This window comes from Cetorhinus maximus, chromosome 16, assembly GCF_964194155.1.
Source record: "Cetorhinus maximus chromosome 16, sCetMax3.hap1.1, whole genome shotgun sequence".
In the NCBI taxonomy this organism is placed as follows: domain Eukaryota; kingdom Metazoa; phylum Chordata; class Chondrichthyes; order Lamniformes; family Cetorhinidae; genus Cetorhinus; species Cetorhinus maximus.
This window is the reverse complement of record NC_135894.1, coordinates 104,896,856-104,912,154: the sequence shown is the minus strand read 5'-3', so window position 1 is coordinate 104,912,154 and position 15,299 is coordinate 104,896,856. Positions and strand designations below refer to the sequence as shown.

Genomic DNA, 15,299 nt, shown 5'->3' with positions numbered 1-15,299 from the left:
ACACTGCTGGTACTGTGCGTCGGTGGTGGAGGGAGTGAATGTTTGTGGATGTGGTGCCAAACAAGTAGACTGCTTTGTCCTGGATGGTGCCAAGCTTCTTGAGTGTTGTGGGAGCTGCACTCATCTAGGGAAGTAGAGAATATTCCATCACACTCCTGACATGTCCCTTGTAGATGGTGGAGAAGCTTTGGGGAGTCAGGAGGTGAGTTACTTGTCACAGGATTCCTAGCCTCTGACCTGCTCTTGCAGCCACAGTATTTATATGGCTAGTCCAGTTAAATTTCTGGTCAATGATAACATCCCAGGATGTTGATAGTGGGAGATTCAGTGATGCTAATGCCATTGAATGTCATGGAGCGATGGTTAGATTCTCTCTTATTGGAGATGGTCATTGCTTGGTACGAATGTGTGTGGCATGAATGTTACTTTCCACTTGTCAGCCCAAGCCTGGATATTGTCCAGGTCTTGCTGCATTTGTTCTTCCTTTATGTGAAAAAGTGCTTTTTGACATCACCCCTGAACAGCTCCAATTTTAAGGTTCTGCCCCCTTGTTCTGGACTCCTCCATCAGAGGAAGTAGTTTCTCTCTTAACTATGCCACAACATCTTTAATCATCTTAATCAGATAAATTAGATCATCCATTAATCTTTTAAACTCAAGGGAATTTACACCTGTCCATGCAACCTGTGCTCTTAAATCTCACCCTCAGTGTTTAGGACCGGTAGCTTTCTAATTGAATTTTGTGTGGGTAGAATTTGCTTTTTGTATTAAACCAGAGTTAGCAATTCATTAGGAATAATTTGAGATAGTAATCTATCGCTGTTTCTTCTAGATAAGAGAAGGTTGGAGGCTGACCTAAGATCTTTAAAATTAAGGAAAGTTTTGATAGGATAGGCAAAAAGATAATGTTTCCACTTGTGGGGGATAGCAAAACTATCTTAAATCAAAAATCAAAAGAACCTTAAATTAAGACAGTTAATTAATTCAGTAAAGGATTACACAGACTGTAGCTGGGATGTGAAACTCGGTACCACAAGGAATATTTGAGGCAAATAACTTGGGTACGTTTAAAGTGAAGCTCGATCAGTACATAAGGGATAAAGGGTTAGAAGGATATGCTGATCAGGTGGATGAAGTAGCATGGTAAGAGGCTCATGTGGAGCACAACGCTGGCATAGATGAGCTGGGCCGAATAGCCTGTTTCTGTGCTGTAACTTCTATGTAATTTGAGCTTTGTAGCTCCAGTCCCTTCTGAATGAGATTCACAATGTTGAGATAGCTGTGTGTAATGATGCAGCTTTACCTAGAATGTATAGCACAGAAACAGGCCATTCAGCCTGACCAGTCTGTGCTGGTGTTTATGCTCCATGTGAGCCTCCTACCACCCTATTGGTCTCTCTCTTTATCAGCTTCAATTCCTTTCTCCCTCATATACTTATCCAGCTTGCCCTTGTGTATCTACACTATTCATCTTAACCACTCCCTGTGGTGCTGAGTTCCACATTCTCATCACTCTGGGTGAAGAAGTTTCTCCTGAATTCTCGATTGGATTTATTCGTGAATATCTTATATTAATATTCCCTATACTTGGACTCCACACAGTGGAAAGATTTTCTCTACATATAAATTATTAATATCCTGAACACACTGTAAAACACTCCGGATGCTTTCACTACCTTTTACTGGTTTATTTGGTGCAGTTAAAATCTCCCATGATTACTATTCCATCTCTTTTACTCATTTCAAAGATTTACCTCCACATTTCTTCCTGCATTACCGTTCCACAATCTAACCATCGCCCCTTGGAGTTCAATGGCATTGCTATCACTGAAGCCCCACTGTCAACATCCTGGGGGTTACCATTGACCAGAAAATGAACTGGACCAGCCATATAAATACTGTGGCTACAAGAGCAGGTCAGAGGCTAGGAATTCTGTGAAGTGTAACTCACCTCCTGACTCCCCAAAGCCTGTCCACCATCTACAAGGCACAAGTCAGGAGTGTGATGGAATACTCCCCGCTTGCCTGGATGAGTGCAGCTCCCACAACACTCAAGAAGCTTGACACCGTCCAGGACAAAGCAGCCCGCTTGTTTGATACCCCATCCTCCACCTTAATCATTCACTCCCTTTACCACCGACGCACAGTAGCAGCAGTGTGTACCGTCTACAAGATGCACTGCAGGAATTCACCAAGGCTCCTTAGACAGCACCTTCCTAAACCATGACCACTACCACCTAGAAGGACAAGAGCAGCAGATAGATGGGAACACCACCACCTGGAAGTTCCCCTCCAAGCCACTCACCATCCTGACTTGGAAATATATCGCTGTTCCTTCACTATCGCTGGGTCAAAATCCTGGAACTCCCTCCCTAACAGCACTGTGGGTGTACCTACACCACATGGACTGCAGCGGTTCAAGAAGGCAGCTCACCACCACCTACTCAAGGGCAATTAGGGATGGGGAATAAATGCTGGCCCAGCCAGCGACGCCCACATCCTGTCAATGATTTGGAGATTACCTACTATTATTGTGATCAATCACCTCTTATTATCTGTCTCAACCCATATGGATTCTGTTTCTATATAAATGTTCATTTTCTAAAGTTATCTTTTGTTGGGTGAGCTATGGGATCTTTGCAATCTGTAGCAGATGTGAAAATTCCGCAATAATCATATTGAAACTGAAAATAGAATCAATGGCTTGTTACCTGCCTCTTATGATCTGTGTACTGGTTGGACTCTGTACTAATCGGCACTAACACAATGCTTCTGGTTTATGTAAAGAAGTCACTTACATCAGTGCAAATAGCTGCTGTCTAGATCCCTTACCCAGTCCCCAACAAACACCAACATCCTTTTAGGAAGAACCAACTCTGGAAAGCACCACTGGCCCTGGGAAGAGGCACACACATGTAGTCCTCTTTATACAGTGAAAATTGACCGACTGTGAGCTTCAGGAATCGGCTCAAGTGACTCGATCACCAACTGGCCGTGTGCAGAAAGCCATGTGACCCATCCAAGTGCCCACCTAGTGCCAGTGGTATAGCCTTTGTGCCCTGGGTGTGATACAATCCTGGTTTGTTATCCCAGTCCGCAATAAGAACATAAGAAATAGCAGGCGTAGGCAATTTGATCCCTCGAGCCTGCTCTGTCATTCAGTAAGATTATAGTTGATCTTATTGTGGCCTTCACTCCACTTCCTTATCAGCACCCCCATCAACCTTGTAAATCAAAAATCTGTCCAACTCACTGACCCAGCCTCCATTCCTCTGGGGAAAAGGAATTCCAAAGATTAATGAGCCTCTGAGAAAAGAAATCCCTCCTAATCTCCATCCTAAATGGGGAAACTCCTTATTTTTAAACCGTGCCCCCCCAGTTCTAGATTCTCCCACAAGAGGAAACATCTTCCTGGTATCCACCCTGTCAAGACCCCTCAGGATCTTATCTGTTTCAGTAAGATCACCTCTCATTCTTCTAAAGTCCAATGAATATAGGCCCAACCTGTTCAACCTTTCCTCATAAGACAACCCTTCACCCCAGGAATCAGCCTAGTGAGTGTAATAATGCTCCTCGCATTGTCCTTCCACAGTGATCTAGACCACTAAACCACATCCAACTCCAACTCAGTCTCTCTCCCTTCATTTCTCTTCAGCCCCATCGGCTGTCTCCCTGCCTCCTCTTACCTCCCCCTTTTTCCCAATCCCTGTCTGCCACTCCTCATCTGAAAGTGTTTCCAGCGGCTGGAGGGATGATACCAGAGAACACAGTTTTAAGATAAAAACAGAAATACCTGGAAAAACTCAGCAGGTCTGGTAGTATCGGCGGAGAAGAGTACAGTTGACGTTTCAAGTCCTCATGAGGACTCGAAACATTAACTGTGTTCCTCTCCGCCGATGCTGCCAGACCTGCTGAGTTTTTCCAGGTATTTCTGTTTCTGTTTTTGTTTTAGATTTCCAGCATCCGCAGTTTTTTGTTTTTTATCACAGTTTTAAGATAATTGGCAAAATAACCCGGGGTGATATGAGAGTAGAGGATGGGCTGAGCGCCCTCCATCCTTTCAGTGAAATAGTGTCACTGTGCTGCAGTGTAAGGGTTAAACTGATGGTGTGTTCTCTCTCTGTTCCAGGACGGTTATTCTGAGTGAGGGGCCTTGTAGACGTTTCTGATTAAAACATGAGTGTGATCGCCTACCTGAAGACTCAGTTCATCGTTCATCTTTTACTTGGATTTGTGTTTGTTGTCAGTGGCTTCTTCATCAACTTCATCCAGCTGTGCACCCTCCCAATCTGGCCCATCAACAAGCAGCTGTATCGGCATCTCAACTGTCGGCTCGCTTATTCCCTGTGGAGCCGTGAGTATTCCTTGATGTTCCTGCTCCTGGCCTGACTCTGCTGTGCACACATTTTGAATTTATTGGAATTAGGAGATGCCAGCCATGGACCAGGGTGCAAATCCAGCCCTGGAAAAAACTTGTTCATAGAGTTTGCTCAATTCTTGCCATGTTTCATCACTACCCTTGACCACCATCACCAGCATAAGAGACACAAAATGAGGCTGCTTTCCAGAAAGGACAGCTACCTCTGAGTGGATGTGATTCTGGCATGGAGAATCAGATATATCATACGTTGCAGGGAGCTTTACTCTGTATCTAACCCCATGCTAACCCTGTACCTGCTCTGCGAGTGTTTGATGGGGACAGTGTAGAGGGAGCTTTACTCTGTATCTAATCCCGTGCTGTACCTGTCCTGGGAGTGTTTGATGGGGACAGTGTAGAGGAAGCTTTACTCTGTATCTAACCCCGTGCTGTACCTGTCCTGGGAGTGTTTGATGTGGACAGTGTAGAGGGAGCTTTACTCTGTATCTAATCCCGTGCTGTACCTGTCCTGGGAGTGTTTGATGGGGACAGTGTAGAGGGAGCTTTACTCTGTATCTAACCCCGTGCTGTACCTGCCTGGGAGTGTTTGATGGGGACAGTGGAGAGGGAGCTTTACTCTGTATCTAACTTCGTGCTGTACCTGTCCTGGGAGTGTTTGATGGGGACAGTGTAGAGGGAGCTTTACTCTGTACCTAACCCCGTGCTGTACCCGTCCTGGGAGTGTTTGATGGGGACAGTGTAGAGGGAGCTTTACTCTGTATCTAACCCGGTGCTGTACCTGTCCTGGGAGTGTATGGTGGGGACAGTATAGAGGGAGCTTTACTCTGTATCTAACCCCATGCTGTACCTGTCCTGGGAGTGTTTGATGGGGACAGTGTAGAGGGAGCTTTACTCTGTATCTAACCCCGTGCTGTACCTGCCCTGGGAGTGTTTGATGGGGACAGTGTAGAGGGAGCTTTACTCTGTATCTAACCCCGTGCTGTACCTGTCCTGGGAGTGTTTGACGGGGACAGTGTAGAGGGAGCTTTACTCTGTATCTAACCCCGTGCTGTACCTGTCCTGGGAGTGTTTGATGGGGACAGTGTAGAGGGAGCTTTACTCTGTATCTAACCCCGTGCTGTACCTGTTCTGGGAGTGTTTGATGGGGACAGTGTAGAGGGAGATTTTTTGAGGACCGTGCACTAGAGAAAGTTTCTAAGAAGAGCAGGTGGAATAAAAACTGGGTTTCTGCCAGATAGCTTCCTGCTGAAACAATGCTACCACTGTGCAACGTTTTAAACAATTCTCTGCCTTGTCCTCGAGCAAACTGAGAAAAACACGTTTTTCTTCCTCTCTTTGATGATATATGTTTTCTAGTTTTAATTCTTTCCACTGACCAGCTAGACCGCTGTGAGTCTTGGTCTGTTTGTGCTACTGATGCGCTTGTTAATGTGGGCCTCTTCCCTCTGTGTCTCTAGAGCTGGTTTTGCTGCTGGAATGGTGGTCCGGCACGGAATGTACACTTTTCACTGACCAGGTCACCGTGGACAAATTTGGCAAGGAGCATGTTATTGTCATCTTAAATCACAATTTTGAGATTGACTTCCTCTGTGGTTGGACCATGTGTGAGAGACACGGCGTCCTTGGGGTCAGTAACATTCATCTTTCTATATCTTTTGCTTTCTCCCAAGCCCTGTGGAATATGAAACTCTCATGCATGCTCCTGATTTAATTTGATTCCTCATTCCTGTCCCTTGCTGCTAGGAGTTGGTATTCACAATTGGTTTAGAACCTGATAGTTTTGATCCCTCTCATGATGGCTCTTTGTGTTTTATTCTTACAGTGTCCAGGATGATGATCTCAATAAACAAAGATAAACTGCCAGGAGTTCAAAGATTCTGGGAGGAGTAGGGTGGTTTAGCGGGGTAGGGGAGTAGTTGCGGTGGTTAATGTAACTAAAAGCGTGGACTAGCATCCACAATTGTGAGTGAAGCAGGGTTGAAAACCAGGCAGTTAAGGGAAACAGATGATGGATATTTGAACACACAAATAGGGGATAACTGTCTGCCCACTGTCAGCTACATTCGGGCAAGGATGTCCCTAGAGTGGGAGCATGCGATGTACACTGACACACACCATCAGCACCAGCAGAGACATTTTAATTCAATTAGATATGTTTCCTTTAAAGTTTTGCCCTTTGTTACAGTGCCCCTTTAAAGGGGTGTCACTTTGTTAATTGTTAATTATTTTATTGGTGTATTGTTTATTTAAAAGAGCATATAGTTGAGGGATAGCTGGGACACTGGATGTGGATGAGGAGTGTTGACACTGGACAAAGTCAATAAACTCTCTCAGCAAGGAAAGGCTCTGTGTCTTAGTCTTGACTTCAGCAACCAGCTTGAATCCTGTTGAACAAGGGGCAGAGGAGTCTAGAAGGGGGGAGAGGTGCAGTTAAAGGAGAGGTTGTCAGGGGGAGCGGTGCAATGGTGAGGTTTCCCCGAGTCTCAGTTGTCTGGTACTGCTTAGCTGTGGCTTGTGTTTTATTCATTGCCTTAATGTTACAGAGCTCCAAAGTATTGGCAAAGAAGGAACTGCTGTATGTGCCTCTGATCGGATGGACATGGTATTTCTTGGAGATTGTTTTTTGTAAACGTCGTTGGGATGAGGACAGGGATACAGTTCTGAATGGACTGAAGGCACTGCGGGACTATCCAGAGTACATGTGGGTGAGTACATAGCTCTGGACGCTGCCCAGTAGGATACTGTCTCTGACCCTATCAACACCAGTACAGGAAATAAACTGAGCTACCCAGTGGAACAAATACAGAATTCCCTCAAAGTCACGGAGCCCTTAAGGCACTGGGAACAGTGTAGAGAGAGCTTCACTCTGTATCAGACATATGAACAAGGAGCAGGGGAAGGCCTTCAGCCCCTCAAGCCTGCTCCGCCATTTTAATAAGATCATGGCTGACCTGATAGTAACCTGAAGTCTGCATCCCACCTACCCCCGATAACCTATTATCCTCTGTCTTAAAAATATTCAAAGAGTCTGCTTCCACTGCCTTTTCAGGAAGAGAGTTCCAAAGACTCACTGCCCTCAGAGAGAAAAAATTCCACCTCACCTCTGTTTTAAATGAGCGACCCCTTATTTTTAAATAGTTACCTCTAGATCTAGATTCTCTCACAAAAGGAAACAACCTCTCCACATCCAGCCTGGCAAGAACCCTCAGGATATTAAAGGTTTCAATCAAGTAGCTTCTTACTCTTCTAAATTCAGTGGATACAAGCCTAGCCTGTCCAGCCTTTCCTCATATGACAACCTGCCCATTCGTGGTCTGGTCTGGTAAACCTCTGAACTGCTAACACATTTACATCCTTCCAACGCATTTGCGTGCTGTACCTGCCCTGGGAGTGTTTGATGGGAACAGTGTAGAGGGAGCTTTACTCTGTATCTAACCCCGTGCTGTACCTGTCCTGGGAGTATTTGATGGGGACAGTGTAGAGGGAGCTTTACTCTGTATCTAACCCCGTGCTGTACCTGTCCTGGGATTGTTTGATGGGGACAGTGTAGAGGGAGCTTTACTCTGTATCTAACCCCGTGCTGTACCTGCCCTAGGAGTGTTTGATGGGGACAGTGTAGAGGGAGCTTTACTCTGTATCTAACTCCGTGCTGTACCTGTCCTGGGAGTGTTTGATGGGGACAGTGTAGAGGGAGCTTTACTCTGTATCTAACCCGGTGCTGTACCTGTCCTGGGAGTGTTTGATGGGGACAGTGTAGAGGGAGCTTTACTCTGTATCTAACCCGGTGCTGTACCTGTCCTGGGAGTGTTTGATGGGGACAGTGTAGAGGGAGCTTTACTCTGTATCTAACCCCATCTTTGTTGAGTAATCCAGACAGTCCCATTCACCCACTCTATGCCTTAGCCCATAAGTTTATTTCTTTCAAGCGCCCAATTAGTTTCCATTTGAAATCGTTCATTGTCTCCGCTTCCACCACACTTGTGGGTAGTGAGTTCTCGGTCGTAGAATCACAGAATTGTTATAGTGTAGAAGGAGGTCAATCGGCCCATCATCTCTGCACCAGCTCTCTGAGCACTTTAACTTAGTACCAATCTCCTGTCCTTTCCCCATAACCCTGCACATTGTTTCCATTTAGATAATAATCTAATGCCCTCTTAAATGCCTCGATTGAACCTGCCTTCCAGACAGTGCATTCACATCCTTCCTATAGTGTGGTGCCCAGGATTGTACACAATACTCCAGCTGAGGTCTAACCAGTATCTTACATAAGTTCATCATAACCTCCCTGCACTTGTACTCTATGCCCCTATTAATGAAGCCTAGAATATTGTATGCTTTAGAAACAACTCACTCTCTACCTGTCCTGCCACCTTTTAATGACCCCTGTACATATACACCCAGGTGTCTCTGCCCCTGCGCACCCTTTAGAATAGTATCCTTTATTTTATATTGTTCTTTGTACCAAAGTGTATCATCTCACACTTCTCCGCATTGAACTTCATCTGCCACCTATCTGCCCACTCCACCAATGTGTCGATGTCCTTTTTGAAGTTTGCACTGTCCTCTGTTTCCTATCCCTCAGCCAATTTTGTATCCACATTGCTACTGTCCCTTTTATCCCATGACCTATAACTTTCCTCAAGTCTGTTGTGTGGCACTGTATCAAACGCCTTTTGGAAGCCCATATACACCACACCAACGGCCTTGCCCTCATCAACCATCATGGTTACCTCTTCAAAAAACTCCAGCAAATGAGCTATGATTTTCCTTTAACAAATCCATGCTGACTCTTCCAAACCAATCCAAGTGTTTCCATGTGACTATTAATTCTATCCCGAATAATTGTTTCTAGAAGTTTCCCCACCACCGAAGTTAAACTAACTAGTCTGTAATTGCAGGACCGACCTTTACAACCTTTTTTGAACAAGGGCATAATGTTTGCAATTCTCCAGTCCTCTATCACCTCCCCTGAATCCAGGGAACATTGAAAGATTATTGCCAGCGCCTCACCTCAATCTCTACCGCTCACTGCATTAAAATGTTCTTCCTCATGCATCTCTTGCCCAAAATTTTCAATGTGTGTTTCCCTCATCCTTATGCCTTCTGTTCCCTAATGGGATCAGCTTTTCCTTGTCTACCTCATCTAACCCTGTCATAATCCTGGACACCTCTATCGAATCTCCACTCAATCTCCTTTGCTCCAAGGAGAACAGCGTAGCTTCCCCAACCTAACCTTGTTGCTAAAATCCATCAACCCTGGAACGTTTCTGGTAAATTCCCTCTGCACCTTCTCAGGGACCCTGACATCCTTCCTAAAGTGTAGTGATCAGAACTGGACACAATACTCTAGTAGGGGCCCTAACCAGAGTTTTATAAAAGTTCAGCATAACTTCCCTGCTTTTATACTCAATGCCTCTATTGATGAAGCCAAGATTCGAACCTCTCTCAGTATGTCCTGGCACCTTCAAATACCTGGGCACATGCACACCCAGGCCCCTCTGCCCCTGTGTACTTTTCACAACTGTGCTATTAAGTCTATATTGCCTCTCTCCATCCCTTCTACCAAAATGCATCACCTCACACTTCCCTATAATAGTTTCCATCTGCCATTTGTCTACACATTCTGCTAGCCTATGTCCTGTTGCAGTTGATTGGTATCATTCTCACTGTTTACCACTCCTTCTCCTTTAAGTTTGATATCATTGGCAAAAGCAAATACCAAGAGGTGAGTGCAGGGAAATACAACGATAAGAAGCATAACAACGACCTGCATTTAATAAATGGCACAATACAGGAGCAAAAATCTAATGATGAGTTTGAACAAGCTAACAGACCACAGTAGGAGTAGAGTGTGCAGTTTTAAGTTTGACGGACATGAAAACCGCAGAGAGAACTATAGAGACGGGAGACGGTGACACAGTGGGATTGTCACAGGAGGAGTAATCCAGAGGCCCAGGCTCTGGGCACACAGGTTCAAATCCCACTGGAGTAGCTGGTGTCATTTAAATTCAATTAATAAATCTGGAATTGAAAGCTATGAATCTATCATTGATTGTCATAACAATCCATGTCAATGAGAGCCAGTGTGTGTGGGACCTGTATCCCAGGGTGTGTGTGTGAGAGAGATCTGGACCCCAGGGAAAGTCAACGTGTATGTGGGACCCATACCCCGGTGAGAGTCAGTGTGTGTGGAACCCAAACCCCAGTGAGAGTCAGTGTGTGTGGGACCCGTACCCCAGTGAGAGTCAGTGTGTGTGGGACCCGTACCCCAGTGAGAGTCAGTGTGTGTGTGGGACCCGTACCCCAGTGAGAGTCGGTGTGTGTGTGGGACCCGTACCCCAGTGAGAGTCGGTGTGTGTGGGACCAGGACCCCAGTGAGAGTCAGTGTGTGTGGGACCCGTACCCCAGTGAGAGTCGGTGTGTGTGGGACCCGTACCCCAGTGAGAGTCGGTGTGTGTGGGACCCGTACCCCAGTGAGAGTCGGTGTGTGTGGGACCCGTACCCCAGTGAGAGTCGGTGTGTGTGGGACCCGTACCCCAGTGAGAGTCGGTGTGTGTGGGACCCGTACCCCAGTGAGAGTCGGTGTGTGTGGGACCCGTACCCCAGAGAGAGTCGGTGTGTGTGGGACCCGTACCCCAGTGAGAGTCGGTGTGTGTGGGACCCGTACCCCAGTGAGAGTCGGTGTGTGTGGAACCCGAACCCCAGTAAGAGTCAGTGTGTGTGTGTGGGACCTGTACCCCAGTGAGAGTCGGTGTGTGTGGGACCTGTACCCCAGTGAGAGTCGGTGTGTATGGGACCCGTACCCCAGGGAGAGTCGGTGTGTGTGGGACCCGTACCCCAGGGAGAGTCGGTGTGTGTGGGACCCGTATCCCAGGGAGAGTCGGTGTGTGTGAGACCCATACCCCAGTGAGAGTGCGTGTGGGCATACCCTTGATTACAAGTCAGTTGTGAGAAGGCCCTTTATTTGTGACACTCTTCCTATTTTAGTTCCTGTTGTACTGCGAAGGCACACGGTTTACGGAGAAGAAGCATCGTATTAGTATGGAGGTCGCTGAATCGAAGGGTTTGCCAAAACTAAAATATCACCTGTTACCAAGGACCAAAGGGTTTACCACCACTGTCGAATACCTCAGGGGAACAGGTGAGCTGGGCCAGTCAGTGACACAGTTTGTAACCCCACCTTAGATTGTTTCTTGTATTGCTGAGTTTGTGTGTTGCTGGATTTAAGAACCCTCCTAGCCTCTGATGCCAGGTCCCAGCATGCTATTCCCTCATCCCCACCCCAGCACCTCCAATCAGACTAACGCCCTGCTCTTGTCTCCCATTCATTGTGCCCCCATACAGGCTTGGATATACCACTTTATCCCTTCATCCAGGTCATTAGAAAGTGAAGGTCCCAGAGCAGATCCCTAGGGAATCACTTGTCACAGCCCAACAATAAGGAAATATTCCTTCTACATGCGCAGCTCCCGCGCCTGTCTCAAGAGACTGGTCATTAACTTCCCTATGGGAACAGTCGGGCATTTCTTTCAGTTTAAAGTTGAACTGGGTTTGGTGTCTCAGTTTTTGACTCTGGCTAATTCGAGGTGTTTGGTATTGGGCTTTGCAGATTCCTTGGCTACCACTTGCTCACATTCCCAGAGACTCAGATACTCTGAAACAACCCTGAACCACAGTAGCCATGCCTGCCCCTCTCTTCAATCCTCATCCAACAAAGATTATCAACATCCTGGGGGGTTATCATTGACCAGAAACTGAACTGGACTAGCCATAAAAATACTGTGGCTACAAGAGCAGGTCAGGGGCTGGGAATCCTGTGGTGAGTAACTCACCTCCTGACTCCCCAAAGCCTGTCCACCATCTACAGGGCACAAGTCAGGAGTGTGATGGAATACTCCCCACTTGCCTGGATGAATGCAGCTCCCACAACACTCGAAGCTCGACACCATCCAGGACACCAAGTAGCCTGCTTGATTGGCAACCCATCCACAAACATTCATTCCCTCCACCACCAACGCACAGTAGCAGCAGTGTGTACCATCTACAAGATGCACTGCAGCAACTCACCAAGGCTCCTTTAACAGCACCTTCCAAACTCATGACCACTGCCATCTAGAAGGACAAGGGCAGCAGATAGATGGGAACACCACCACCTGAAAGTTCCCCTCCAAGTCATTCACCATCCTGACTTGGAAATATATCACTATTCCTTCACTGTCGCTGGGTCAAAACCCTGGAACTCCCTCCCTAACAGCACTGTGGGTGTACCTACACCACATGGACTGCAGCAGTTCATTTAGGTAGCTCACCTCTGTCATGATAATGAAGGAGAAGCACCAAATTACATCCGGAAATATTGGACTTCAAAAATAAGACCTGAGTTTTTAAAAATGCAGACAAGTTACTGGCTGGAATTCTGCAGGGTGACTCCCTAAGAAGTAATGGAACCCCACCCTGTTGCCAGGCAAGATGCTTCTAAAGACATCCAGAAACTAATTACTCCCCCCGATAGAGACAATGGGATATAATAGGACAAGAGCATCACCTCAGCAAGAAATCCCGCCTACAATGCCCAGACAGATTTGTGAATTCACTTCCCACGTGGAATATACATATAAAAGTGTGCTGAAACGCTGCCCCGGTGTCTCTCTGTTGGTGGGTGTTCTGAGAGAGAACAAGTGCAGGGAGTTTCACTCAGAAGCAGCAGCCACACACAGTACCCCTGCAAATCGCCATTTTCTGATCTCTCTCCCTCTATACCAAACTCAACACGACTGAAACCTCAAAACCGACTATTCATCTACCAGAGTCAATTCTACTGGAATCTCTAATTGCAACAGCCACAATGCTCAATAACCACTCCCTATCAGTCAAGGATTGTTCCATATACCGTTCCTCCAAAACCAGAACGATTGGGTTTGGGGGAAAAGGTATCCGTGAAAGCGATCCTTTTTAAGTTAAATTTTGTTGTGACCGACAGAGTGAGGGGGCTGAATAAAGACAGGGAGTCAGTTCATCTGCCCTGGGGCTTAACAATTTGGGGGTGTTCCCGGCCAGACAGTGACAACAACTTTGGGGAGCCTCACCACCTTTTTAGGGGCAATTAGAGATGGGCAATAAATGTTGACCTAGCCAGTGCTGCCCACATCTTGTGAATGAATAAGAAAAAACCCTTTCCTCAGCCTGGCTGTTAAAAGCCATCACAGTCTGAAGGCCAGGGACCAGTGTGTGAGCTGCCCTGACAAGTGCTACAGCGATTCCTGCTGCTCCACAGTCCTCTTCATTCGATCACTGCTTTTGTGTTTCAGTTGCTGCTGTGTATGATGTGACATTAAACTTCCGAGACAACAAGAACCCGACTCTACTGGGCATACTGCACGGCAAGCAGTACCACGCCGACATGTGTATCAGGTGAGAAACAGGCGGTGAGTGATGAGAAATATCTGTCAGTCTGCCACCAGAACCTCACTCACTCAGATTTCTCAACTTGAACCTGTTTTGCTCATGATTGACAAGAGGGGGAGAATCTTTTTGCCCAGCCAGGAATGCATCGCCTGAGAGGGCAGTGGAACCAGATTCAATAATAACTTTCAAAAGGGGAATTGGATAAACACTTGTAAGGGAAGGAAATTTGCAGGGCTGTGGGGGAAGAGCGGGCAGTGAGACTCAGCTCTGATGAGCAGTCATATTAGACTCAATGTTAACTCTGTTTCTCTCTCCACAGATGCTGCCAGACCTGCTGAGTTTTTGCAGCATTTTCTGTTTTTAATTTCAGTTTCCCAGCATCTGCAGTATTTTGCCTTTATATTAAGGAGTGAACTAATTAGATCGGCCTTTAAAAGAGCTGGCACAGGCTTGATGGGCTGAGTGACCTCTGTTTCCGTGCTAAGTAGTTCCAAGATCTTTAGGTGGTAGATGTGTGCACACGTGCTGTCTTCCTCACGTGTGGGAATAAGCTGCATCCTTCCTGTGTACGCCTCACCTCCCTTTCTATTTTCATGTTGCTATCTGGAATTCTGTGCAGGCTGACCTGGTCTCCTCACCTACTCCAAAGTCTCAACTGGGAGAAGGACAGTTGTCCAAGGGTCTGGTGTTAGCAGCCTTCTCTCTGCAAGGAAAATACAAGAAAATGCCTCCTCAGGGCTGCCTCCCCTGTCACCCTGTCCGACCTGCCTCTTGTTGTGTGACCTGAGTCAATCAGTGAATTCACAAAGTATAAATGTGGGAATATGTCACTTACCATCGTTACTACAAAGAATACAGCGGGTGTATTTTCTGAGGGAGAATGTGGACAGGTGTCTGTGCACATAGACAGCGGCCTGCATAAAATAAGAGTGCATGCATCTGAATATGTGAGACAAGCACACCTGAGTGTGAACAAATGTCTATCCATGGGTGCATATGTCTCCATGTGAGGTGTGTACCAAAGTGTGTGCCTCTGATGGGGGCGGTGGGGGGGGGGGCGGGGTGAGGTGTACCAGTTTGTGTCTCTGGGTGTTTGAACATCTTCATGTGTGTAGGGAGGAGTGAGTGTGTGTGTGTTCACCGCAGTTAGTTACGTCAGCCTTGAGAATGTCAGTCAGAGCGAAGTTCCAGACAGCTTCAGATATTGTGGTTTGTTTGACAGGAGGTTCCCTCTAGAAGATATTCCTGAAGATGAGAAGGAATGTGCAGCTTGGCTCCATAGACTGTACCAGGAAAAGGTAATGACACATCTAGAGTTTGGTTTTTGTTCATAATGGATCCTGAATTCAGTTGAGTGAAGGTCGAGCTTGGGAGAAATGTTGGTTTTGGGATGTGACCGAGACGTTACTTCAATTCAATTTTTATCATCTCCGTTCCTCTCACTGGGGTACGGATCCCGCACACACTGACTCTCACTGGGGTACGGATCCCGCACACACTGACTCTCACTGGGGTA

General features: G+C 46.6%; 1 protein-coding gene across 2 annotated transcripts in view; it reads left to right on the top strand.

Moving 5' to 3' along the window:
• Positions 1-15,299, top strand: part of LOC144691861 (1-acyl-sn-glycerol-3-phosphate acyltransferase gamma-like) — a 40,424-nt gene that overhangs the window by 13,351 nt on the left and 11,774 nt on the right. For both annotated transcript variants that reach the window (XM_078560432.1, XM_078560431.1), the window contains exons 2-7: positions 4,130-4,354; positions 5,836-6,005; positions 6,922-7,083; positions 11,366-11,519; positions 13,687-13,789; positions 15,006-15,081. In XM_078560432.1, the coding sequence (XP_078416558.1) occupies positions 4,177-4,354; positions 5,836-6,005; positions 6,922-7,083; positions 11,366-11,519; positions 13,687-13,789; positions 15,006-15,081 (843 nt within the window). In that variant the 5' untranslated portion in view covers positions 4,130-4,176. The remainder of the gene's footprint in view (positions 1-4,129; positions 4,355-5,835; positions 6,006-6,921; positions 7,084-11,365; positions 11,520-13,686; positions 13,790-15,005; positions 15,082-15,299) is intronic.